Below are 27,921 nucleotides of genomic sequence, written 5' to 3' on the forward strand. Positions count from 1 at the left end.
GCCTGGCTCCAGGGCGCCCCCTTCGGGAGGCTCTCCTGGCCCAGCAGCCGTCCTCCCAGCCCCCGCGCAGCTTCAGGACAGTCCCTGTTTAGAAAGCGCGCGGAACCTGCCTGGTGTGTCTTGCCTGTGAATACGATGTCCTCCAAGTCAGGGCCCCGGGGTGTCTGGGGCGTCTTGGTCCAACGGGGGATCACGACAAACATCTGTGGCTTGAAAGGCGCCCGTTCAGGTCAGTAATGACGGGTGGTGTGCCAGCGTGCCCGGCAGTGACCCCAGAGTGGACGAGACAGAGTAGGTCAGACACCCGAGCAGCTGGGAGCCTGCAGAGCTGTGGGCGCCCCCGCTGTGTCTAGCGGGGGCCCCGTGCACGGCTGGCCCGTGGTTAACAGCCCGGGTAAGTTTGTAAATGAAGAATGAATGAGTTAACTGTGGCATCTTCTGATCTCCAACAGATTACAACAGCAGCGAACTGAAAACAGCCTGCAGGAAGCACGAGCTCTACGTGAGCTTCCAAGACCTGGGGTGGCAGGTAAGTGCTCTGGACAGCAAGGGGGACGAGGGCCCTTTCTCAGCAGTCTCTTCTCATCTTAGAGGCAGCAGCCATCGTCAAAGACCTTGAACTTGAGGGCCGAGAAGGTTCCTCCTGTGAAGGCACTTAGGAGCCCTTCCAGATGCCCGGGTCGTGGAGTAGGGGGGCAAAAGGCCCGCCCACTCGTGCATGAAGCCCCCCGGCTCCTTTTCAGGTGCCCAGGCTCCCTGTCCCTCCAAATCAGTAGCCCATTTCCCAGGGCTCTTCTCTCATTCTCTCAGGGTCCACAGGGCCTGTATTGCTTTGGGCATTTAAACAAGTGTTCATTGTGCTTTGACAAAAGGCTGGAAGAGCATCTAATAGTTAACTTCTGCAAGGGCCATATACCGGCTCACCCAGACCAGAAGCGCACCAATGTTTTGCCTCCCTCCTGAGGGCCACTGCTAGTTAATAAGAGAAGACGCAAATTCTAGCTGTCCAGTGATGGAAGATCGTTCCCATGTGCAGGTGGCATTGCGGTGACAGGGAGTACCCGGGCTCCTGGAGAGGCTCCTTTGGTCCAGGTTCATGGAGCCGGCCACCTGCAGGCCTCCAGGCCTAGGCGGGCCAGGAGCAGGTCAGGGCCTTGTGGGCCTGTGGAAGGAGCGAGGGCTCCAGAGTGGGACTGAGCGGGTTCACAGCCTCGCTTTGCCCCTCGAGTGTGACCTCGACCTGCTGTGTCTGTCTCCTTAGCTGCCCCATGTGAGTGATAGCTTCTCGCAGGGTTCCTGAGGGCACAGGCGATACGAGGCGTGTGTCTACATCACTCTCTCTGTTGCTTCCTTTTGCTTCGAATGAAGGACTGGATCATTGCACCCAAGGGTTACGCTGCCAACTACTGTGATGGAGAATGCTCCTTCCCTCTCAACGCGCACATGAACGCCACCAACCATGCCATCGTGCAGACCCTGGTGAGCGCCGGCATCTCCGCGTGACTGGGGAGTAGGCCCGGACCAGGTATTGTTCCTAACGACGCCTCCCCTCCTTCTGTGTTTGGAACAGGTCCACCTTATGAATCCCGAGTACGTCCCCAAACCGTGCTGTGCGCCAACGAAACTGAATGCCATCTCAGTGCTTTACTTTGATGACAACTCCAACGTCATCCTGAAAAAATACAGGAACATGGTCGTCAGAGCTTGTGGGTGCCACTGACTCAGGAGGAGCTGCTGGGGACACACGCACTGCCTTGGACTCCTGCATCACATCTGCCTTAAAAGGCACCCGGAAGCACCGAGAAAGCGGGATAAGACGCCGACACCATCTCGTGCTGGCTGCTGCCTTTCCGCCCTAACAGACACCTTAAAGGACCTCGTCCGTAACCCGCTCACGTAGTAAATGTTGTGAGTAGTTGTCGGTCTCTAGGAAGCTGAGTTTGAGTGTCTGTAGTATGAAGTCTGGTGACTGAAGAGACCTAACTTTGAACGTTCCCCTCTGCCCCCCAAACCCACCCAAATTATTTTGCTTTAGATCAAGCTCTTCGTGGTTTTATTAAGTAAATAGGGAAGATAATCTTAAAGTAAAATTCTTCTTGGCTCAGATATCAGCGGGCTCAGTAGTTGCTCACAGGTAGATTTTGCAGATAACGGGAATGGGGGAAGAACGTCTCTGTTCAGCTCTCCTCCCAGGGAGGTCGGTTTCTCAGGTGGGATCAACAGCCCGGGAGGGAGCTGGGCGGCCCGCAAGTGCCTTTTGTCTCAGTCGTGCTGTTACATGTTTGTGCGGGCGTTTTGTCCGTGTGAAAATATCCTTATTTCAGTTCAACCACATCATTTCCACCGCCCCCCGCCCCACCACCACCACCAGCATTTGCTGTTTTCTTTGCTAGGACCAAAAACAGAGACTAGAGTGATCCCACTTTGAGGCGAGGCTCCGGGGATGAGAAGTCTTTTTAAAGCCATCATTTTAACCGAGCTACACGCCCGCACCTCTTCCCTTGAGGGACGGCTCTTTGAAAAAGCACGTTTACGTCAGGAATGTCAGCCCTCATCTGTGTCGGTAAAACGGTTCCTTGCCTCTTTCTTACTGGGCAGCGTCCCGCATCTCGGGGTTAGACCAGCAAAGGCGGTGAGCTGAGGAAGGGCACCCAGCCTTAGGAAGAGATTAGGATGGGGATGCGGTTTAGGAACCGAAATCACGGTTTTCTCCTGTAGAAAGTAAGACTCAGATTAAATCTGAGAATATTTTTTAAATGTCTTTTTCACGATCATGTACTAGGAAACCAATTTCATACTAAACTGATTAAATAATACATTTATGATCTATAACTGCACTTACAGCTTTTTTGTAAATATAAACTATAATTTATTGTCTATTTTATATCTGTTTTGCTGTAACATTTAAGGAAAGACCAGACTTCTTTCTTTTAAAAAGAGTTTATTTAGAAAGTATCATAGTGTAAACAAATTGTACCACTTTGATTTTCTTTTAAAACAAGACTCATGATGCAAAGATGAATCCACTCATGAGGATTGTGCTTCTCTAGAAAGTTGGGAGTTTTTTTTAAAGAACATCTGTGGACCATACATGATTGATTAATAAAGATTTCCTTTAAGGCAGAGGCTGGCCGGGATCCTGCTGTTGTTGTCTGCCGTGGACAGCGGACGGGGGTCTTGTTTCTAAGGTCCTTAACCACCAGGCACTCTGTGCCGAGTGGCCACATCTCCTGAGCATGGGCGGTGGGGTCAAGGAGCAATTGATGGCGAAGAACCCCCAGGTACATACCTTAAGGAAGCCTAGTCCTACAGCTGCTGCTTCCCAAGGGTGAGGGGGGTAAACATGCTTCTTATTAACCAGGACGGCGTGAGTTACGAGGACGCCGGTGATGTGGCCTACTTTGGCCCTGCCTCCCTCCTTCTCGGACCTTGAGGTCAAGTTAATCCCACTCTTCGTACAGTAAAAGACTGACCTCCTCGAAGGCAGACGAAGTACAGGACACGGCCTCTAAAAGGACTGCTGAGTCTGAAGCTGCTTCTGGTTAGGGCTCCATCGTGGGGCTGCAGGGCTACCCAGACCTGGGAAAGCTCATCTAGTCCTCCTGCCCCAGGTGGCCAAGCCAACCAGAACCTTCCTAGGAGTTAACAGAATAGTCGGGACAAGCCTTGTGGAACTTTCCACGTGAGACATCAAATCTTAAAGTTCACGTGGACTCTGGCTTCATGTTAACTAATGACATCTCTCACTCAGGAGGGACAGAAGTATCCCTTGAACAGTAATAAGCAATTGGTCAAGTATCAACACACACACAAGACTATGGCATCAGTGTTACCTTACTCAGGCACGCGTCAGGAGTACCACTGTTTTCATTACAGCTCACCCCTCTCCGTGAGGGAGGTATCAACAGAGAGAAGATCCAGGAGGGGCTGGGAAAGTGGCTCTTCCAGAGGCGACGGGGTTTTGTGTTTTAAATCTGCTCCAAGCTACGGACCAACCACGTTATTAACAAGTCAGCTGGGACCTTCAGATCAGAGCAACGCAATACCGCCACAAGGCAAGGCCACCTTTCCAGAACTTGTGCGCGGACGGTTCAAAAACTATGCATCGGATGATGCTTTCACCAAAATTACTGCAAAGCCAAAAACAGTCTGGCAATTGGAATTTCCTTGACTCTATTTTAGTCTCAAAGGAAACCATTTAGATTTCACCGAGAGAGGGTTAAAGGGGATGGATGGTAGCTTGCCACTGAAAATATTTAGTTTGCAAAGGGATCATGAGGTACACATTTACTTAGAGAAATTTAAGAAAGAATCTGTGGAGTGTGTTGGCTTAAAAAACACACACATGGAGAAGCTAGCGCAAGTTTAGTACGTTCGGGGCTGTGAGTCACCACCGCAAGGGACCGGGCAGCGGCCGCAGGACTGAGCTCCCGCCCAGGGCCAGGCCGGAGACGCTTCCAGCCGAGCTCACAGTTCATCCTTCGCCTGGCGCAGGACAAAGTGGTGCAAGGAGTCCAGGTCTCGGCCCCCGCTGTGCTCGCTGACTTTTTTCCCTCCGCGGAAAAGCAGCAATGTGGGATAACCTCGTACCTTTAAAAAAAAAACGAAAACAAAAATTTGAAAACCAGCCCAAAGTGCTTCTTAAATAAAATCAGAAAAGATCCTAGAGTTGTGTCCAGGGAAGTCTATAGTTAAATTTTCAGAACATACAGACCATCAAAAAAGTAAAGTACCTAAGAGTTCAGAAAGCAGAGCCTTGGGGCTCTTTATTCACTTTCCAACCCAAACCTACTTTCAAGATTAGCATCAAGGAGTGACTTCACCCTAAAGTGGAGTCTCAGCCTTTCACGCGCATATGGTCGCCTGGGGAGCTGGTGTGGACGGAGGGGGCCTGAGGCTGCATTTCCGACAAGCTCCCTGGCGACACCAGGGCGCTCTGGGGTCCGTGCTGAGTAGCAGCAAGAGCCTTAAGGACACACACTTGTCAGCTACAGCACACCTCTTTTCTCCTTAAAAATTTTTAAAGCACCCAAAAAAAAAAAAAAATTTAAAAAAATGACTGGGATCTTCTAGTAAGTAGATGACGTCTGTGCTACATACATCTATTCTGATAAACTCCAGAGGCCTCAAAAATGTTCTAAGAAAAACACCACAAATGGAAAAATATAAATTGCAAATCTTCTAGGCTATTCGATGGTGCTAATAGCTTGGAAAGAAGGCAACAGTTACATAAAGAACCCAAGCCCCAAGCCTGGCCCATTGGTGTGGCCCTCTCGGGGAAGTGTAGGATCAAATACCTCCTGCACTGAGCGCTGCCTTGTGTCTGTGTGCGCGATGAAGGCTACAAGCCAGCTGAGTGTTCAGCCAAGGAGAATGGCCGCGCAGGTGGCGCCCTGCCCTCAAGCTCAGAGTCTCAGGCACTGCCAGCCTTTCGCCCAGGTAGCAAGGCCTGAAAACCCCCTCTGAACTGTGTGCGCTCACAGAAGACACAGACGACAGCCTTTCGAGAGAGCAGCTCTTTTGCTTCTCAAATGGAAAAAAAAAAATCCCCAAAGGACACAAAAAACTCTTTGTCGAGAGGACGAGTTATCTTGGTTGAGTCCACAATACCAAATTACAGCTCCACTTGGGATCCGCCCCCAATTCTGTCCCCATGAGTTTCCATCCATGTGGACCCACCGAGTACTTGCTGCAGATGTTCCGTTCTGCAGTGCAGTCCAACTCGGCGATCTTGACCTCCGCCAAGCCAGGGAATTCCTTTTTAGAGAGTTCCTCCCAGGTAGGAGCCAGGTTCTTACAATGCCCGCACCTGGGGACAGAAGAGCGACAGCTTTGTTGAGGTCCCGTCAAGTTCACCCGCCTGCATTTCACTGCCCAGCCTGTTTCTTCTGTAGGAAGCAGCCGACAGCTGCCTAGAAGTTTATTAAACCGGCAGGTTCTCCCGCGGGGTGCGCTGACCTTCCCCCCTCCTGCACCTGCCCCTCCTCTCCCATCCCAAACACGGAATTCAAACCCAAGCCAGAGCAGACTTTCCGATAACCTGACTGATAGCAACAAGATGGTCTGAAAACAGCTTCAGCTTTGAAACCATCTCTACGATACGGTAAACTGGGGGCTCCCTGGTTTATGCATGCACCGTGAGCAGGAGGAGACGGGCAGGAAACACAACAGAAGACGCCAAACACTTTTTTAAAAATCACCTGAATGCCAAAAAGATTATATTTCTTATGGTCTTAAATGTTCAAAAGAACTTCAAAGCTTCCCTGAAGCTTCCGGGATGTGGTGTGAGCACTGAGGCCACTAAGTTTTGTTCAAACTCTCCTTCCACCTGTTACTACACCCCCTTCCTGACCATCTTCCCCTCTATGACCTGCTCCCCTTCAGTGAAAGGGGCTCTTCTGTCCTTGTACGTGATCTAGACAGCTTCAGGTTTTTTTTAAAAAATAGAAAATACATGCTAGTTTTAAAGGCATTATTTACTAGTGATGCTACTCTTTAAGAATCAAACTTGCGTTAAGTCCTACAGGTCACTCGTTAACTTTCCATCTCCGCTGTTACTGTATCTCATGAATACGCAGAATGAAACAAAGTGAGGAGCGAAAACGGCACGTGTGTGTGTGTGTGTGTGTGTGTGTTCAGAAACAGGATCTCTCTCTCCTCAACACTATTTTTCCAAATGGGCTGTTTCAAGACAAAGCGTTCTCCCCGTTTTACAGCTGAGGAAACTGGGTTCAAAGGACTTAAAGGGCATCCAAAGCCACAGTGGTTCACGCCACATCCTGGAACCTATCGTCTTCCCACCGATCCCGGCTGCCGTGGTCTCGGGCTCCGAGCAGCCCATCTCTGCTCTGGTCCCCGAGGGCCACGGGCCAGGAAGGTCGGGTGACTGACACACGGCATGGCTCTGACGGAAAGCTGAGCGCTACTTGATTTCTCTACAACATCCAGAGAGACTGAGGGGCAAAGCTATTAATACCTCATGATGTTCACGGTGTTTTTAACCCCAGAAGCCATCTATTTGGAAAAGTGCCCAGAGACCACAAAACTTCAGTGTTATGTGGCCACGATAATAAGTCTCCATTTTTGTTTTCTCCAGAGCAGACTGAACTTTAAGTTAACCTCATTCTCTATAACTTTATGAATACCACCAAACTTTAACATATATGACGATAACATTTCCTTTTTCCCTATAGCATAACCACATGTAAATGCAGTATCTGCCCAACACTGAGTCCAGAGGTTTGGCCTATGAGCTGAAAAATAGGATGTGACTCAAGTGCACGAGGACAAAGTTTCTAATTCAACAGCCACTTACCATGGGGCATAAAACTTGACGAAGGTTATGCCTTCTGCGATGGTATCATCGAAGTTCTTTTCCGTCAATGCCAACACAGTGCCCTTGGGGGAGGGAAAAGCCACAATTCAAATACACCACGTAGAGCAGAGCGGGGGTCATGCTTTGGGATCACAGAAATACAAGTCCGTCATCTTTTAAAATGCTGCGTGATGTGTGCTCCGAGGCCACACACAAATACCTACACAACTCACTTTTCACAAGCTCCACAAAAGGGCAGTGACTCATCATCACTGGTCCCACGGTCCTGAGCCCAGGAGACGCTGCGTGGAGGGGACAGGACACGTCCAGCGTTCTGCCCCCAGCCAGCCCAGGCAGGTTCAGGTGCAAGCCACTGTCTCCAGGGCTCTGGGTGGGCAGGGCCCAAGCGTGCGCCTCCCGGGCTTGGAGCCTCAGACGCTGACCAAAGTCCAAGCTGACCGGCCTCCCTAAAGTCTGTACACACTGCTTTCCCCAGCAACTCTATCGCTCTCATCCTACAGATTCATAATTATCTTCTCTATGTGATAGAAGGACCTTAGTCACACAAGCATAGGCAATATGTGCTTTACAGATAACAGGCTGCTTTCCATTTTTAAATTCAAAGCAAATGTGAAAACTGCTCATTTGAACTCGGGTTGGAGAATTCAGGGCAAAGGTGCCACAGGACAGTCTGCTCTAAAGCGATTCTGTCTTGAAGGCTCGTCACAGAATTACGTCTGTGTGTTTCTCCATAAACGGATCTGTGAGCCTCTCGTGAGACTATGGGTGATGGGGACTTCCCTGGTGGTCCAGTGGTTAAGAATCCGCCTTCCAATTCGGGGGAGCGTGGGTTCGAGCCCTGGGCGGGGAACTAAGATCCCACACGCTGCGGGGCAACTGAGGCCACACGCTCCAGAGCCCGTGCGACACAACCACCGAGCCCGCACGCCGTAACGGAAGAGCCTGCGTGCCTCAACGAAGACCCGATGCAGCCAAATAAATAATTAAAAAAAAAAAAATGGATGATGTGTCACGTGGCAGAGTGTACCAGGGCTGCCCCGCTCGAGTCCAGCACCAAGTACCACGTGCCTGTGACCAGGACGCAGGGGGGCTGAGGGGGCCAGCCAGACGCTGCCATCTTTATGTCCAGAAACGTGTCACCACGCGCACTGAGAGCCCCACCTAGCGGTGGGAAACCTTATTATAAATAGGAACCCTTCTGGGTTTGACAAAAACATCCACAGTATATAATTATACTCGATGTGGGGTGACCTTTATAACCACCATGACACACGCTCCCTTGACACGTGGTCCCTTAACTACGAAATCGTTTGTTTACTTCTTAAACCCAAACTTCAACTTTTAACTAACACCCACGCAGTCCCCAACCTACAAGAGTCCCACTAGGGGCTGGGCCTGGGGGCGGAGGCCCATCACAGCCCCACCCTGGGAGGATGGGGTAGGCGGCTGCTGGTTTTTCCAAGCCTGATGCCCGGGCCCTGGGCGCGACGGCCCCAGCGAGTCGCGATCGCTCCTGTAAAGGCTGGGGCTGGACAGTCACTGGGTAGGCGTCCTCCCCAGGACCAGGGCCGCCCTGCCCTCTGTCCCGGGTAAGAGCCTGACGTGCCGTGGAGTGTAGTTGTGTGAACTGAAGCGTCAACACAAGGATTCGGCTTTGGAAATAAATTGACAAACAGGCCTTACGGTTCTCAGCTAGGAAATCCGAGCACTGTTTTCCTGGGAAAACACTATTTTGACTCCCCCGAATCATCTCATCTTCACCCACGGCTTCGGCATCGGTTTCTACCTACGGGAGCGGAGGCGGGAACCTCCCCGTCTAGACAGGCATCCGGCTTCAGCTCCGGACTCTTACCTGTCGCCACCTGCAGACCGCCACAGCCCTGGAACCAACACCTTGAAAATGGACCCACCCCCTCCCTCCCAACCCGGTCCTCATCTCACGCCTGGGACACGCCGGAACCCCGCCCGGCGCCTCCAGCCCGTCTCTCCCTCCCCTCCCCGATCCCGACTGCGCAGGGGGAGCTGGAACCCCTGCCCACCGTCCCCGCCTCCTTCCTCTCCAGATACAGCGGTTTCTGTCTCGTCCACACAGGCTGCGGCCAGCCGGCTTCCTTAAAGTCCACATCGGCTCCAAGCCCTCCACTGGCTCCCTGCAGACCTGAGACCCCCGGCTGGCGGACAAGGCCCTCCGGAGGCCAGCTGCCGGCTCCCTCCGCGTCCCGCACGGTGCCCTTGGCCTCCTCGCACCCTCTTCACTCCCGCCAGCAGGCGGCCTTCCCCACGGCTCTCCGGCGGACACCGGCTCACCCTCACCCATCTGGTGGCGCTCCCTGCCTCCCCGCCCCGCCTGCGTCGCAGCGCCGACATCTTCGCGTGTCTCCCCCTCCCACCCCCCACTCTTCACAAGCAGAAAACGACCTTATTCGCTTTGTGTCCTGGCAGCCTAGGACAGTGGCTGGAACGCGACAAGGGCTTGATAAACGCAGAACCAACGAACGTGGAACCTTACACTCTCTGAATATATGAAGAGGACACCTTGATAAGTCAGTGATCGTCTGGACAAATGAAATATCCTACAGTGATTTGCCTCTGACATTCCAACGCGCAGAGCCTTTCTGCCGCAGCTCTTTCAGGGGCCTTTACCACCTTGACTGCAGCAAGTTATGGACACGAACAGAACGGGACCAAGAGGCAACAGCCCAGCTCTCACAGCAAATACCTTCAAGTTAGTGAGTGCTGAATCAAAGGGAAGAACTGTCCAGAAACGCTGACACCAAATGCTCGCAGGATCCTTTGTCTCACACCCACTCCAGGTTCTTTAAAGGGAAGCTCTGTCTACGCTGACCCCCTAACAAGCATGTAAAAGGAGTTCAAGGAAACGCTGTGTTGGCAAGTGGACCCCAGCCACCCCCCGTGAATGACCGCGTGCTGTGCCTGCACCGTCGCTGGGAGGCGGGAGCTGACCATGCACCCACCTGGTCGGCCGCGGGCTCGGCGGCCAGCACGGGGGCCTCCGAGGGCTGGATGGGCTCCGGGGCACCCCGCTCCGTGCTCTGCAGCTGCGATGCCACGTACTCCCTCAGCGACTCCAGATCCCGCTTCCCCTTGTACTGATCAACCTGTCCGGGACACGGGCCACACGGAGACACGTCAGGGCTGTGAATCCCCGACCCTCCACCTGCCCACGCGCGACCCGCCCCCATTGGACATCTCTGTCTGGGTGTCCCGGCTCTGGGGTGTCTGCTGCTCAAATGAGAAGGCAAAGCATAGGTGATCAACCGCAGTCTGGCTCTGGGCAAAGAACTTTACAGCGCCTTCCTTCTGCAGAGCTAAGGGTTTCCAAAGTCTGGGCGCTGCCCATCGGCCAGGGACGAAGCCGGCGTAAGAGCCTTACCAAGAGCAAGCGCTGACCCCTCTCAAAGGTTGTAATCAGAGCAGTTACCCTAGGACCGTCGATTCGGCTTATTCTAGAGTTAACCCGAGCCAGCTGAGATGCTTCGGGAGTGCATGACGCCTGATGGTTTCTTTCAACCACCCAGGCCTTACCAACAAAGAGAAAGACGTTCTCGCTCCGCGATGCGTATTCCTTTAAACCAGTGCCCAAACAATCTGTGCTGGCAACGTGCCACCCCTGTTAAACCACTCAGCCGTGGTTAAGACACACATCTTGTCTCAACACTTAGACCTGAAGACGTACCTTTTTGCCATCTCGGAACCAGAGGAGAGCAGGATAACCTCGGACCTGGTTTCCTGAACAGAGTTCATAGTGCTGTGTGCAATCAACCTAGAAATAGAGATCACGCGGCCAGTCAGTTTCTCCGTGAGCCTTCCTGGTAAATGGGCTCTTGGACACTCAGTACTTTTTCAAAGAAAGAAAATTTCTAAAACTCCCCATCTGTAGCATCTCCGCCAGCAAGTTGCAGCTTTTGGAGAGACTTTACCCCAAAATACACCTGAGCTTAGGGAGCAGAGTGATGGGATTTACTTTAGAGACATGATTTCTTTTCACTCAAAAATGCCAGTTTTTGGGGAGCAGTAGTTTACCCTGAGTAGGTTAGCAGATGGAGAAAGGGAGCCTAGCCTGACATCTGGAGAAGGGGCCGGCCAGCTGTCGTGGACAGACCCACGCCAGTCACAAAGCTAGCTCAGAAACGTATTCTCAGGTTCAGGAGTTTTAAATACGGGTATTTGGAATATAATAAAGATAAAACTGAAAAGATGTCGAATTAAGTGTTTAACACACAACAGTGAAAAATTCATTTAACAACCATTACAATTTCCTAGGCATCTGCTCTGTGCCCAGCGTCAATGCTCAGCATTTTACCGTCACCCTCACGACCGCCCCACAGTTAAAGCTCGTCTTGGTTTTGCAAAGGGGGAGACTGAGATGTGGAGAAGCTGCTCGAGGGTGGCCGGCCGGCTCTGTCCGAATCCCACGTTTATGCTTTTGGCTATCTCACTGTGCTGGGCACATCATCTTACTAACTACAGTTCCTGAACACGCAGCATTACTTCTGTATACAAATCAGCCCCCGGCAAAGTAGAAAATGAGCTTTTTATAAAAGCAATTCAGGCAGGGTGTCTTGTAGGCGCTGGGGGATGGGCAGATTAAAAGTGTTTGAAGGCCCGGAAGCTGCTCTAGATATTTCCCGAAAACCCAGTTGTCAGGCGTCACTTCTGGCTTCCCTACGTGAAGTGGGAAGGAGCTCCAGGCAGCAGGGCAAGCCAGGGCTCCCCACGGGCAGGTCTTCTGCACGCAGGCTGCACACAGGGTGTGAGCGCAGAGCCGAAGGTCCTTTTAGGAAAGAGCTCTTGGGTGATTTCGAATGTGGATGGTCTCCAAGTACGTCCAGTGAACGTTCTCTAAGGCTCTGCCCCATATCTTTGCAGAAAGGGCTCTGGGGCTGCCAATTCAGAATTGGCCATTGCTTCAAAATAAACAAAGGAGCCAAAGCCATAATTTATCTCTAGACTGTGGAAAAGCCAGCACGCTCGAAACCAGGCTGCCATCTGTGAAGGTGAAATGAATTATCAAGTGGCACGCTAAATGGAATTAATAAATCAAGTTTGCGACTTTGTGCACAGAATGAATAATGGGCTACTCAGCTAATTAATCCAGCCAAAGGCGGTCTATTTCCGGTTTCATAAGGGCTTTCACTTACCTCGCCAATCTTGACCGCTTCGGAATGTTCAAGGCCCAGAGCCAGCTGCTCCCAGGTCGGAGCCAGAGCTTTGCAGTGGCCACACCACGGGGCGAAGAACTTGATAAAGTGGTCTCCTTCGGGGGCGGGGGAGGAAGGCAGGGGAAGGGAGAGGGAGTGTGATTTACATCCACCCAACTAGAGTGTGAATGGAAGCATCTCACCTTTGTCCTCCTGCAAAGCTCAGTTCAGGACGAACCCTTGAACTGGTAAAAAGTGACTCCCCATCAAATATGTCTCTATCCATGAGTTCGTAACGATCCTTAAAAACTAATCTGTCATCTTTGGAGGACAATAGGGACCCAACTCATTATTTGGAAAACGGGCAATAAAGGGAAAGAATCAGGCACTTAGCCTGTCTTTCCCACGTGAACTGCACTGCCGGACAACCAAGTGATAAACGAGGGCAAGTGTCTCTTGCTGTAAAAATGAAGAAGCGATGCTTGAATTACAGCAGCAGGCTTTGCATCCCTCGTGAGTTACGGCTCTAGGCGGTGACGGACGAGGCCACTGACATCACAGAGAGACTTCCCAGCTATGCAGTCTTGCTCACACCCCCCAAAACATCAAACAGAAAGTGATAAAGTCCCTAGATTCAACGGCCAACTCACAGGGAACAGAGACAGCAGGGTGACGTGGGCAGGGCAACTGTACTCCACACCATGAAGCAAGCGGCGGTTTCCCTACAGTCAGGGCAGTGCCTTTTGGGGGGCGGGGGGAGGGCTGGGACGGGGCACGGGAAGCGAGCAGTTTTCTCTCTTGTGCTGGGTGACCGCTCTATGACCATTCACTACACCCTACACTGTTTTCTATATCTGGGTTTTATTTCACAATAAGATAGAAGATCCAAAAAGACTGAATGTCACTCCCTTGGCTAGGAAAAAAACAAGCCTCACAACATCATGATTTAGGCACTGAAAACTTTTATCTCGGCTCTTCTACCTTGACCAGCCTAGGGCCAAAACGGTGTCAGGCTGAGACCAAACCGAAATCAGGCTGTGGCCAGGGAGAGGACCAACCAACGGACGCTGACGTGTGACTCGGGCTCGGAGTCGGACTCTGCCATGGCAACGCTCACGGCGGCACCTTGTCCCCGCGGCAATGATGCGTTCGCGGGAAATGGGGAAAAACTTGCTTCAAAATCAATACTGTAAATCCACTACACTCCAATTAAGAAATTTAAATAAAAACATTTTAAATATACATGAGCAACTGATCTGCAAGACTGAAACCACGTCTCCAGACAGGTGTGTCGCTACTTTGTGCTGTGAGGTGGAGACAGGAGGTCCAGGGCCTCCTGGAGCATCAAGAGGAGCTGAGTCAGGGCGGGGCCGCACTGCTCTCCGAGGAGAGACCCTCATGCCAGCAGCACGAGGCCGCGGCGTGTGGGGACACGGCCCCTTGGCGGGCGACTTGCTCAGGGAGGGTCAGGGCTGGGCTTCGGACGGCGGTCCGTCACGGGGTGGCACCGGGAGCGCATCCTGCGGGGAGCCCAAGCCCGTCTCAAATTAGAGCGGCTCCCCTTAGGATAGAAGCCCTGTCAGAGCATCTGTACCAATGAACTAGCCGCCTTTAATTAAAAACGGCTGAAAGCATCACAACAAGCGATGTCAGACCTTAAACGGGGTGTATTTCAACTCCCAGCAAGCAGGAAGTTTCAGGGCCCGACACAATTTTATGCCTTTTTAAGAGCGTTTCCAACCCCGTCTCCCAGGAGGATTTCTCTCCATGACAGCATCTGAGAGGGGAGGTCAGCAAGGAGGCTGAATTCACTTTCAAGCCCTTCACTGCGGAGCCAACACTTCCGAACGCGCGAAGAAAGGCCTTATACATTATTCACATTAGAAACCGTACTCAGGTCATTATGACATTTAGGAGACTATTTTCAAAAAATGAGATTTGGTATCAAAAAATATTTTAAGTGTAAAGAACACCTACGCTGATTCGATTCGTGTGTTATAATGGTCCCAATAAATTCTGGTTTAAACAGGTAAGAGAAACCTTTGTTTCTGCCTCAGGTCAATAAGCACATGATTAACATTAACATAAACACATTCTTCTCCAAGGACGCAATGTCCAGCCAGTACACAAGTAGGTGCACCCACTCACCATCAGTGAGCTTTCCACACCTGAGGCTTTAGCTTAGTATTAGAACTGGCCTGTCCCTAAGGACAGAGACAAAAGGAGAAATCGTCTCCGAGAGGAAGAGCATTCAACACTGATGTCAAAAAAAAACAAAACAAACAAACAAAAAAAAACACTGATGTCATCGGGGTTGGGGGAGAGAAGCTCTCGACAAGCGCCACCCATGCTGCAACCCACGAGCCCTCAAGCGGCAAGAGGAAAAGCCAGGCCCCCCAGGAGGACGGCTCGGGCAGGGGTGCCCAGAGGTGCAGACCCGGCGCGCCCGCCTGCCTACCTTGTGCCACGTGTGCCTCAAAGTTGCTGGCCGAGAGCTCGTACAGGCCCTGCTTGAGCTCGGGGGCTTGGGGCGGCCCCACCTCGGGTTCCAGCGTCTGGTGGGAAGAGACGGAACAAGAGTCACTGGGTGTGTGTGTGTGTGAAGACCCAGTGGAGCCCATGGAGGCTTCTGTCTGGAACCTTCTATGCTCTCCTCCCTCCCCTGCCACCTTGAGGCTTCGAGGGACGCTGCTGTGTTGAGGTGGCGCCCCGAGCAAAGAAGCGACTTTGTCACCCTCGGCAAATGCTCGAGGACCGATGCTCCAGGCAGCGGGGTGACGGCCTCCCTGCCCCAACCTGTCCTTTGCTGTCCCCAAACCCTACCCAACAGAGCAGACAAACTGAAGGATGGGCCACCCCAAACCAGCACCCTGTCCCATCCTTTGAAACATGACCTGAGACGGTCTTGTAGAATACAGAAGGAAGCAGCCCCCGAAGACACAGAGGGAGCAAAAGGGACATAAGAGGGAACAGAAAACCATCAGAGAACAGGAGGGCCTGGCCATCCTTTAGCTACACAAACATAAGAAAACCTGTGAAGGAAGGTAAAACTCTGAAGGGCTGATAAAAGAGAAAAGGTGACGAGAAAGAAAATTCAGGTGGATGGAAGGCAGCAAAGAGAAAACCACAGGGCAAACATGGGCTGCACTTTTAAGCAAAAATATAGTTCATGGGGCTAAGTTTGGGACAGAAACACACAGTGAACGGACAAGAAGTGGCGTTTCTCCAGTACCTGGCAGACACCAGTGTGACAACTTATTACTAACCACTCTACCACACCATTCGAAATGTCTCAGTTGTTTAGGCCGACACAGCCACGGCCTGCAAGCAGAGGTGAAGAGAAGACCACTGAATCCCCACTGTGCTATAGACACGTGGGTGTGTATTACTCAGTTTTTATCTAGCGGTCCATATTTCTATTAAAAAGAATGTCTAAGTTAAGTCTTTAAAAGCTTTCAAAGTGCTGACAGCTCAAAGCTGGGCAGTAAAGCACCATGAAGTTTTCTTTTCCACTGCTGGCTTGACAAAACTTTCAAAGTGCTAAGTACCCAGACAAAAGGATGCCCAAGAGTGATGGCTAAGTGAACAGTCAGTTAAGTTCCAATAACGTGAAACAAAAGACTATATGTCACCCTGCATAAAATGTTCAAAGGGCTTGCAGTAGTAAAATGTCCATTTATGGTACCGAAGGAGCACGTCCCTTGGTGGCACGCAGGGATGGCCATTCTGGGAACACCACAGTGTATCACAGAATGGGCACCCTCCCCTCTCCCCGGGCTGGTGACAATGTGGGCTTACAGAGTCAAGAAAGCAATCCGGCAGTATTCATCAGGAGCCATAAAAGTGGTCTTGCTTTTTTATTTTTTGCCTTGCAATTTTATGTCTGGGAATATATTCTAAAAAGTCACTCCAAAGTAGAAAATAAAAAACGTCCTTTACAAAGATAAAAATGTTTCTTATAGCATTTCTGATGACAGAAAAATTATACATAACCTAAATATCCATGGACAGAGAAGAGCTGAATTATGACAAATCCATGTGATAAAGATGATTCAACTATATAAAAAGATCGTTAATGAAATGAACCATGTTTATTTGATTATGACTGTTTAAGGAAAAAATACAGAAGGAAACATGGAAATATCAAAATTGGGGTAAAATTTAAGAAATGGCAGGTTTTCTTTTCTTTGACTTCCTTTAATACTGCCATAATGCTAGGAAGGAAAAAATCTAAATTTATCCTGTTTAAAGATGAAAATGTATATATTAAGTTATTTAGATATAAATACAGATGAAGAAGTTTTTAAAAAGTTTTTGCTTATAAGGCAAAATTCATATTGAAAAGAATTTCGGTTTGCAATATGAAGTGTGAATATTTGAACTTTTCTATAAGGCGGCACCCTGTCATCATTTCTAGCAATGATCTGAGACCCCCACTGCTCTGAGACACAAAGATATGGCCAGTGGGTAACTGAGGTCTCAGGTGGGGAGGGGTGGGTTCCATGTGGCCACGCCCCCAGGGGGCCCCCCTGAGGATGGCGATGTGAGCCTCAGCCCGGCTGCCGCGTCCCCAGCCTGTGCTTGGGGCTCCGCTCCCCAGAAAGACGTTCGGCTCCTGAGATCAAGTCTTTCTGCCACCCTGACACTGGCGGATGGTTTCTTGAATAAAGTCATCATAGAAGACTGGCTTTTTGCTGAAAAGTTTACTTTAAATGTTTTTGGAGACCATGAACTCCCCTTTAAAACTGGCTTCCTCCACTCAGAGGACATTTCCACAAAAAAAAAAAACAACAACTTGAAGTTTAAATCTATGTGAAAGTTACACCTGCTCCCCCAGCTTTCTTGCCATGACACAGATGCAAATTTACTCTCTGCGAGGTCTGTGGTTTTCCCTGTTCCCTAAAATTAGACACGTCTCTCTGGTCAACACTTATTCAATACCGTATGCTGACATTCTTCTTCATGTGGTTCTAAGCTTTTAAAAATGTGAGGTAAAGTAGCACTTGGGAAGCAGCTGGGTTTCTGATTAGCTGTGACCTCTACACAGAATCTGGGGGACAGCTGAAGGACCACACCCTGGAAGATGACACCGACAGCATCAGGGCCCCCACAAGACCCCTGGAGCACAGACAACCTTCAAGTCAGGGAACGCCGACCTGATGCAATACCCCAGTCTAGTCCAGTGTTGAACTGGAAATTCCATTCAAAGACTTCAGATGCTCTTAATATTTCATCAGAAACGTACAGCATGGGAACACTGGCCATCTCTCTATCCCCGTCAAAATACAGCTCAGCCTCTGTGGGCCTGAGCATTCAGCATTAATCCGAAAGCACCACACACGAAGGGACACTTAACTGCAGGGCTCACGATGGTAGTGATTTGTAACAAAATTAAGACTCCTAACATCAGCTGGAGGAGGATTACAGGTTTTTCTTCGTAACACTCTACATATAACTATGTCTTTAAAAAATATCTCAGTAACACAACATTGTAAATCAACTATACTTCAATTAAAAAAAAAATCTCAGAAATCATACAGTTTCCACAATTTCCTGATATTATCCTTAGAGCGGGGAAGGCCATTAAGACGCAGAGAGTATGAAGGGTATTGAATTCTGTTATCAGCAAAGCCACTTAGGGCCGTGGGGCTGAGGGTTGAGAAGAAAAGGGAAGATTCACACTGTGGGTACCGCCCTCGGGAGCGAGGTCCCGGGGGAGGAAGGGCGAGGCCCTGACCCTGACCCTGGGTGGCCACAAGTCCATCTCGGGTGCTGAGGAATTACTGTGAGCTGAATTACATGTGAAGGGGGCACAGAGGGTATGTTAAAAAGTAGTAAGTCCTCATCTGTGGGCTGCCTCCTGAAATATTTACAAATGACACTGACTGTGCAGCCAAACGCGGGGCGGGGAAGCAGGGGAGACAAAATAAGGCCCACAAAATGGGAACCACTGTCGCGGCTCGGGCGGGCCCGCGGGGCCATCTTCCCTACCCTCCTGCCCATCGTCCAGTAGACTCTTCTTTCTACTCTGGTGCCTGTTTGAACTTTTCCATGACAAAGAGTTGTTAAAAGTTCATCTTTTCCCACTTACATAAGGTACTTAGAGGAGCCAAATTCACAGAGGCAGAAAGTAGAGTGCTGGGCGCCAGGGACTGCGGAGGGGGACGGGGAGTTGGTGTTTAATGGGGACAGGGTTCCCCTTCGGGAAGGCGGAAAATTTCTGTGCATGGATGGTGGTGACGCTGGCACCACGTTCTGAATGTATTTATACCACTGAATTGTACACTGAAAAATAGTTAACAGGGCAAATTTTATAGTGTGTGTATTTTATCACAATAAAAACTGAGAAGAAAAGTGAATCTTACTTATGATAACAGTTGCTTTAAGATGGTACTTAAACTGGCCTCTTGACTACCCCAAAAACGTAGGAAGAAAGAGGGGGCGGCTTTGTGTGCACTCACGGGGGGCTCCTCGTTCAGTGTCTGCAGCATCCAGTTTTCCAGGGCCTGAAAATCCCGGGGACCCTGGTACTTCACAGCTTCTTGGCCAGGCCTGAAAAACTTCAAGCTGAAAGAGTAACAGAGGATTAGTTGCAGTAGATTTTAAAGCACTTCAAACCACTCTGAGCAGAGAGCAAACTCGGTTAGTGGAACGATCATAAACATGAGGTGTCGGCGGGCTGCAGCCAGCACTCCCCTGCCCGTCTCTGATAATACTTGGAAGAGAAAGAAATGTTCTAGGCGATAACATATTCACTTAATCCTGAACTTTTAGAAGTTTCTTATATTATTCTTGAAAAACAAAACCGGGGTGAACACATCAGGCCGTGAGTTAAACCCCAAGCTACGAGGGCTCAGGTGCGCAGAACTCTCTAGCTTTCCCCTGCCCCATATTTGTTATCCTTCCCCGGCTTCAGTAGTTTTTATGTTCTGCATTTTGAAAAACAACTTACAACTTATAGTAGAAATAGCATTGTTCTGCAGTAAATGTATTTCCAGGATACACTGTCAGCTATTCAACTCTTACAACGCGTGACTATCCAGCTACTGGGAGAGTTCAAGTTTCCAACTATAAGGACAACCCTGACATTGGTTGATACGGCCCATTCGCTTGCCCCCAGAGAAGGAATCTTTTCTATCTTCCACACATCCTAGGTATCTGCAGACACAGCAAGGAGCTCTGCCTTTGGAGGGGAGCAAAGACATCACCAGAGGCCGAGATGAACACGTCCAGACCCTGCGTCACTCCACTGGTGACGGGACAACACGGTCTAGATAAAACTTAACAGAAGGCGTCAAGGAATGGGGGGAGGGGAGGGAATAATTCTTCTACTGACAGAATTAAGAGACGGTGGCAGGATGGAGGGGAAATACGGCTACTGACAGGAAACGCACACAGGCTAGCATTGAGGGGCGAGCCGACTCATCTAAAACACCCCTAACGCTTCCTGGCACGTACCTGGGTTTCGTTAGGAGATGCCCAACGCACAGTGTCAGAGTGCGAGAAGGTAAGATACGCAGAAATCAAACTGTGGGTTTGGATAGCTACTCCCACAAAGGTCTTAAAATGAAGTTTCACACCAAACAAGAAAACCAACACACTGGCTGTAGAAGGCATTCAGGTGAAAATGGGCTTACTGGCCTCACCCAGAAGCTCAGATCCTGTGATGGGCTAGGGGACATCCCAATGTGTCTCCAATGAAGAATATATGTCCCCTTCCCTAGCAGCTTATACTCATATAACCATCACAAAAAAACACACTCTAACTCGATTTGTCCAGTATGTCCCTTCCTTCACGATGTTTAACATTTCAAGCGACCCCAAAGCAGGCTCTCAGACTGTGAACACCCGCATCCACCACCTTGAGATGCTCTGGAAACGTAAGCTGTGCCCACAAAGGACTAGAGGCGGCTACTGTCCCTCTCCACTCCCTCCCTCTCTCCCCACTGCCTCCCTCCACCAAAGCGCTTCCGGATGGAAACGAGTGGATCCTCAAAACATCAGAAAGGAATAAAGACGCAGACGTAGAGAATGGACTTGAGGACACGGGGAGGGGGCAGGGTAAGCTGGGACGAAGTGAGAGAGTGGCATGGACATATATACACTACCAAATGTAAAATAGATAGCTAGTGGGAAGCAGCCGCATAGCACAGGGAGATCAGCTCCATGCTTTGTGACCACCTGGAGAGGTGGGATAGGGAGGGTGGGAGGGAGACGCAAGAGGGAGGAGATATGGGGATATAAGTATATGTATAGCTGACTCGCTTTGTTATACAGCAGAAACTAACACACCACTGTAAAGCAATTATACTCCAATAAAGATGTTAAAAAAGAAAGAAAATCTGAACACTTAAATATTAATTGTAACAATAAAACTACATAAGAATTTTTTAAAAATCAGAAATCAGACCAGGCGTTGTTGAACCCATCCTCCATTTCTTTGCTAAGGTTAAAATGCAGTAAAACGTAATCTGTGACTTTTTCCTCATGTGGTGTACACTGAGTGAAGCAAAACTGATTTTTAAAATCTCTTCCTGTTGTTGGATTAAAAATCTTTCTAAGCAGCTCAAGTCTGAGACTCGGGTTAAGTTCACAGAGCCTAGGGAGGGCACAGCTTCCCTCACGGGGCACCTGACTTCATTCTCACTGTAGATGGAGATGAAGGCAGCAGTGCAGAGCGGGCCATGGGGTTCATGCCCCAAGTACAGCCCCAAACTCTTCTGCTGTTACCAAACCTCCACATAGGCACTTGTTTTCCTGGTGATCTGTTCCTCAGTCAAGGAGACTGCAGGGGAAAAGATCCACATTGCTGGGTCCCTCTGGAAAATGGCATGATGGAAGTTCTACTACTATAGATGAGATGGTGTTATGGGTCGAATTGTGTCCCCAAAAAGATTTGCTGAAGGCCTAACCCACGCTACCATGGAATGTAACCTTATTTAGAAATAGGATTTGCATAGAGGCAATCAAGTTAAAATGCGGTCATGAAGGTGGGCCCTAATCCAGTAGGTATAGAAAGGGGAAATTCAGACACAGAGAGAGACATGCAAACGGCAGAAGGCCAAGTTAAGAAGAAGGACTGGGGTGATGTTTCTACAAGTCAAGGAACACCAAAGACTGCCCTCCAACCACCAGGAGCCAGGAAGAGGCAAGGAAGGACCCCTGACAGGTTCCAGAGGCAGCACGGCACTGCTGATGCCTTGATTTTGGGCTTCTGGCCTCCGCAACTGTGAGAGAATACGTTTCTATTCTTTTCAGTGGCACTCTGCATGGCAGCCCTAGGGAACTTCCTTCAGCCCTGCCCCTGCCAGCATTTTCCCAGATGATAAAGATTCTTTACTGGCTCAACAGGAAGACCTCAAAACATCTTCCCGAGCACAGGCAGCCTTCTCCAGGGACCTGGGAACCCAAACTCCCTCCCTCTCCAATCCTTTACTCCAGTTAAAGGTGACAGGGGAGGGATGACATAAAAGCTAATGTGCTGACACCCCGCCCCGCAACCCGCCTCGGCATTTACATCACCCTCTGATTCAGGCCTCGAAACATCCCTCGAAGTAAAAGCTCACACAGGTACATCTATGAATGCCCTAAGGCCACTACATTTTATGCAGCATGCCCCTACCTCCTGCATTCTGTGAAAAAAATCTGTTCTCGGGCTGTGACGGTCACGAGGTTCCTTCCCGAACCACGTAGTGGGAGCTCATTGTATTGTATAGTTCTTTCTAACAACACAAAACCAGTGCATGGTTTTCTCGGGGAGACCATATCTTCTAAAACACAAATCAGGACACCTGATCCAACATGGATCTTTCAGCATCTGTGAACAGCATCTGTGGAGTAACTCATGCTGCAGCCAGGGAGCTCGTGTGACTGGGTGCAGGCGGGACCCTCTACTCTCTCCCTGACACTTGTCCTCTCAGCCCTATGACTGGTCCTGTTTCACCTTCCCTCTGGCGTGGTTTACGGCGCACAGAGCCACAGGGCCACACACAGCCGGCTGTTTATAAGAGTGGACAGCACGGCCACCCATCTCTGTTGCTCCTGCGCCTTGAAAGTAACAGGCTCTCAACAGGTAACTGGTCCCACTTCCCACTGGCTGCTTCTTTGGGATGCTCTTCATACAAGCAGAGTTTACTTTAAAGGCAACGCAGCAGAGCACAGGACAGTAATGCCAACAGGCAGGTACGTAGAGCAGGAAATTTTGTCTCTTTTGCTCTGATTTGATGTACCCTTGAGTTACTGCGCTCACATTAGCAAGCAGTCACCAAAGACCAAGAGTTCCAGAGCCCTTTATGGAAATGCCAAATCTCCAAAGGTCAGAGGAAACCTTAACATTATTGGGCATGTTCAGACCGGTATCTACACACACGTTATTACACATGGCAATGTTATGGGGGGGTGGGTGTCAGCATCCTACTTCAGACTCAGAGGTTGAGGAACGTGCGTGGCCAGAGCTGCAGGATAAGTAGACGGTAGAGCTGGGGTCCAAACCGTGGCATCCAGGTTCCAGCCCAGAGCTCCTGCCATTTTCCATGCGGCCTCTCAAGTTTGAAGATCAGCTTGGGTTTCCCATAGGATTGACTTCATTTGTCAATCTGAACAAATATTTTGGGACCTGCAGTGCCCACCCCCTCCCCCATCCTTCTGGAAACAGCATCTTCCCTTTCTTGGAGACGCGCTCTTCACTCCACCAGTAAATGTTGAGTCTGAACGGGGCTGCCGTCTTCCGACAAGATCCTGCCTCTCGGGTCACAAAGATGGTTTCTGGAATGAACACTCCATCCAAGCTGGGCCAGTCGGCGATGGGCCCAAGTCCACCATGGCAACAGAGAGATGCGAGCGGGGAGTTAAGTCACCTCAAGGGGTGGGAGGGCAGAAAGACAGACCTCCGAACCCATGGAGCCGAGTCTCAGAGGCTCCCCCAACAGCCTTCAAATTAGCTCCCTCTTTTGTTCATTAAGCCAGTTTCAATTTCCGTTCTTAAAACCAAAAAACTATTTTAACTGTCAAGGAAGTAGGTAGCAAGTTATCACTTGTCAGAACGGCTGCACCTTCTTTCCAACAAAAACAGCCTGTGTGCTAGTCACGTGGGAAATAACTCTAGAAAGGAGGCTTAAGAATTAACAGAGTGACCAAAAATTCAGACGAAAATTCATGACAGTCGGTGCTCATCGTGTAAACGTGCATGTGAACGTCAAACGTGACAGGACCTCATGGAGGATGCCGTTTTTGTCTGGTAGACACGTTCTTTTATAAACAGGAAAACTCAACTGATTAATTAAAGGCTTTTCCCAAACAAAGTAAAAAAAAGGCACCTAATACACACACAGTGTAAATATAACCTTTCCCTAACAACAGGGAATGCCTGCTCAAAGTCGGCATCTCCTCACTCCTCAGAACTACAAAGAAGGTGCCAAAAGTTTAGCTTGAACTTTCTTGGCCGAACGCGGCTGGCACAAAGCCAAGGAAGACCTGGCGGATACAGGATGCGCGCGCCCATCACTTACGTGGGGTACCCGCGCACGCCCTGGGCGGAGCACAAGTCCGAGTCGGCTGTGCAGTCGACCTTGGCCACGTACACCTTGGCGTCCTCCATGCTGTTGTACTTGTCTCCCAGGTCGTTCCAGGTAGGCTGCAGCCGCTGGCAGTGTCCACACCTGTAGCAAGGCGACAGTAACAAGCACGCTGAGCGCCGGGGTCAGAGGGTGCCTGACCCACCCCCTCAGCCGTCTCCTAGGGCAGTGGGGCTCTCTGATCCAACCCCTTCTTCACGCTGCAGTGGAGATGGAGCTGGACAGCTCACAGTGTCTGCAGAGCCTTGCTCCCCTGCTTAAACCCTCCGGAGAGACCCCGCATTGTTCGCAGCGTGAAATCAAAACTTAGCTAGGCGCCGTGCCCGATCCCCCTCAATCTGGCCCCTGCTCACATCCCACCTGACCTCTGTGCACACTGCCCTCCTTCCCTTGCTGCCCACCGCTGCGCCATGCTGCTGAGTTTCCAGGTTCCTGAAAGGGCCGTAGCTTGGCCGGGCTCTAGGAATCAGCACACTCTTGTCTCTGACACTTCCTCCCTAAACCCACCTGGCTCATTCCTATTTGTTCAGTTTGGGTGTCACTTCCTCCAGGAAGTCAGCCCTGACTCCCAGGCTGTGTGGTGTCCACTCTCTTCTCCCTCTTCTGGAGAGCTCCCTCGCTCCGCCTCTGTGGCAGTGGCTCAGCACTTTCCCTCACCATGGCTCCTTTACGGTCAGGTCTCCTCTACCATGTAACCGAGTCTCTCCAAATGCAAGGCGGCCTCGAAATGAAATCAGTTCTGCATTCTCTCCAGTGAGAAGCATAAAAAAAGCTTATGGCCACCCCAAACTTCTAAATTTGATATACGCAAACATACACTTATAATACTCATTGTATGAATTTAACTATACACAAACATTATGGCATGTGGGGGTTTTTTCCCCATTCACCTGGTAAGTGTGTATTCATGATGTCTATGATGTAACTACTTGCTGTATTGCTTTCTAAAGTGTGGTAAGAACACCCAACACTTAATAACTGAGTTCATCCTCAAAATAATTTCTCAATAAAATCAGTGTTAAATCTCCTTGCCTCTTTTCTTTTCTGACAGATGACCTCACCAGGAAGCACCTAAAGGAAGCACTGGAAAATTCTGCTTCAAGCTAACCTGTCTTCCCTAAGCACTTTCTTGGCCAGAGAAGAGAATCCTGCTTTATAAGAGGTTCAAATACAATACGAATCCCTCTTTTCTGGAAGACAATTGTGAGGGAAAACCCCTGCTAGATTTAAGTATATATGGTACAAGAGACAAGCATCATCCTTTCTACAACTGGATCCCCGGTGTCTGGCACGTACTAAGTGCTTGGCAATCTCTTAGTGATGGATCCACGGGTGCCGTGCAGTTGGAACTTCTGGGTTTGGACCCCTGGGGCTACAGCACGAACCTCTGAGCCAGCAGCTGCATTCAGAGGCAGTTTGTGGTCACGTAACAGAGCAAAGCCACCTGGTCCTTTCGAGGAGGCGGCTCCAACCTTGACCTCATTGTCACCAGATTCAATGTGACCTGAAAACTGGCCATAGAGAAGCTATGACCTGATGCTGGCACAAGATCTACAGCAGTAGGACAACCCTGCCTCTGCCCAGGTCAGAGCAAATACACACAGATCAATGTTTTCATTAGCTCCTGCCCCCAAATCACACGTGGGCTCCCAACATTCCAGAAACTGACATGGAAAGAGGAGGGGCAGCCCACAGTGTATTCCATCTGAGCTCCAATCTGCTCTTAAAGTCTAACTTTTAAATGTTGTCATAGAAACCCACACATCTCTATTTAAACATTTCACAGTAGACTATTAAGAAGCAAACAAAAACTTTAAAAGTTACTTTTTCTGGGAGCATCCACCTAAAAGTCTATAAGCCACACACAATGAAACACTACATTACTTTAAGGAATGTACTTAATACCAAGTGCCCGGTCCTCTCCCTCACTCAGCCCAGGACTAGCAGGTGAGTATTACAGAGACTCCAAAATTAAAACTCCACTGGCACTGCACGGACCTACGATGTCTACATGTCAGTTTTTCTTTAAAATATAAGGAAAAAAATCCATGGGCAGATTTATTCCACAAAAATAGGCTTCACTTAAGTAGTGTATTTAATTGGAATAGCTACTCTGAGAATACCCTTCACAAAGTAACTATCGATATCCATTATTTTACACTACAAAGTATTTTCTATACCACTGGTAGTTCTAAAAATTCAACTCTTGGTTCTTGGGAACTGGAAACACAATTTATCTATGGGACAGCTCTGACCCTGACCAAAAGTGCTGATTTAACTCCAAATGAACTGAAATACAGTCGTCATCTGAACATGGGGAGGAAGAGAAAAAGTTTCCTCCAACTTCCACCAGCACATTTTCTGAACAGGCCGTTTTTCTTGGGCATCTTCTCCCTATTCTTTCCTGCACCCCCTTCCCACATCTCAAGGAGCCTCCTCCGCTCTGGGGGAGAATGCCAAATTCTGCAGTAAAGCCTGCAAAGGGCCTTGGGCCCGAAGACTGGCTGTCTGCTCCGCCCACGGAGGACCCCCTCCAGCGGGCATCTCGGCCCCAGGAGGAAGGCACTCAGTCCCTGTGCCCCTGCGAATGACGGGAAGGCTTTCTGTAGGACAACCCCCAGGGCAGGTGTCTCTGGGTTTGGCACCGAGGCCACACCAAAGCCCCCCCCCCGCCGAGAACGACGGCGAGGGGGACCATCTGCTCAACGTAGTGACTTTTCCCACCTCACACTTTGCAGACGACCAGGCCCCCAAGAGAGCAGAGAGGAGCAGGTGCCAGAGGACGGCCTTGGGTCCGGGGCCAGTGGCTCCCGTCACCGCGAGCACAGCTCCCCACCGCCCCGGGGCTGCGGACGGGCCCCCAGAACCCGCACTGCTCTCCACCCCCCGGGGGAGCGTAGGAACCCTCTTCTGCCTGGGCCAGCCCTTCCCGCAGGGTGGGAAATCACGCCTTGTGAGTCCCTGTGTTTCAATTAAACCCGCAGGCCGGAGGTCTGCCGTGCGGCGAGCGAACCACCTCCGAAGTCCAAGTGTGCACGCCGGGCGCCTGGTCGCCGGGGCGACCGCACGTGGCCTCCGGGTCCCGGCGCACCGCAGGCCGCTGCCTCCGGCCGGCGCAGAAGTTTGGGGCCGGGGGACGGACGGGTTCTGAGCTCCCAGAGGCCCCGAAGGGCGACGACCCCTTCCCCTCCCCCGGTGCGGGGATCGGAGGAGGGGACGCGGGAGCCGGAGCCGCGGCCTTTTCCGGCTCGGCCCTCGGGGACCGCCCCCTCCTGCTCCACCCCGGCCCTCGCGCCACGTCAGCCGCGAGCGCCCGGCGCGTGCCGCCCCCCGGCCCGGAAGACCCTCAGCCCCTCGCCGGGCGCCCCCAGGCCGCGGCCCCGCGCCCCCCGCGGGGCCCGGGCCCGACCCGCGCCCGCGGAGCCCGAGGCGGGCGGTGCGGCCAGTTACCAGGGCGCGAAGAACATGACGAAGTGCGCGGCGCTGTGGATGCCGTGCGTGAACATGTCGGCCGTGTACAGGTACTTGGCGTGCGGGTCCTCCCCGTCCCCGCCGTCGGCCGCGGGGAGCCCGTCCGCCGCCGCCCCCGGCTCCTGGGCCCAGGCGCCCCCGCGCCCGCCGCCGGCGTCCAGCAGCAGCAGCAGCAGCAGCACCAGCAGAGGCGCGGCCGGCGCCAGGGCCCGGGGCCGCGGCGGGAGGAGGCTTCCAGCGCGCGCAGACATCACGGCTGGCTGGGCGCGCTCTCGCCGCGGCGGCCTGTTACCTCCGCGCCGCCCGCCCCGCCCCGGAGAGGCCCCGCCCGCGCCCCGCCCGCGCCCGCGCCCCGGCGGAGGCTGAGCCCGCGCGCGCC

General features: G+C 51.1%; 2 protein-coding genes across 2 annotated transcripts in view; one reads left to right on the plus strand and one right to left on the minus strand.

Annotated features, from left to right (window-relative positions):
- The window catches only part of BMP6 (bone morphogenetic protein 6), a 146,745-nt gene extending 143,678 nt beyond the window's left edge, over positions 1-3,067 (plus strand). The window contains exons 5-7 of the mRNA XM_082413337.1: positions 453-529; positions 1,369-1,479; positions 1,571-3,067. Of these exons, the coding sequence (XP_082269463.1) occupies positions 453-529; positions 1,369-1,479; positions 1,571-1,720 (338 nt within the window). The 3' untranslated portion in view covers positions 1,721-3,067. The remainder of the gene's footprint in view (positions 1-452; positions 530-1,368; positions 1,480-1,570) is intronic.
- Positions 3,068-4,272: 1,205 nt separating this feature from the next.
- Positions 4,273-27,808, minus strand: TXNDC5 (thioredoxin domain containing 5). The gene is made up of 10 exons (XM_082413404.1): positions 27,522-27,808; positions 24,006-24,155; positions 18,960-19,065; positions 14,957-15,053; positions 12,499-12,614; positions 11,034-11,120; positions 10,312-10,455; positions 7,316-7,398; positions 5,680-5,809; positions 4,273-4,590 (listed from the first exon to the last, which is right to left on the minus strand). Exons 1-10 carry the CDS (start codon positions 27,791-27,793, stop codon positions 4,468-4,470), a joined length of 1,308 nt encoding a protein of 435 aa, XP_082269530.1. The 5' UTR covers positions 27,794-27,808; the 3' UTR covers positions 4,273-4,467.
- Between the last annotated feature and the right edge of the window lie 113 nt (positions 27,809-27,921).

The sequence above is a fragment of the Balaenoptera physalus genome (genome assembly GCF_965194825.1).
Source record: "Balaenoptera physalus genome assembly, chromosome: 11".
NCBI classification, from domain to species: domain Eukaryota; kingdom Metazoa; phylum Chordata; class Mammalia; order Artiodactyla; family Balaenopteridae; genus Balaenoptera; species Balaenoptera physalus.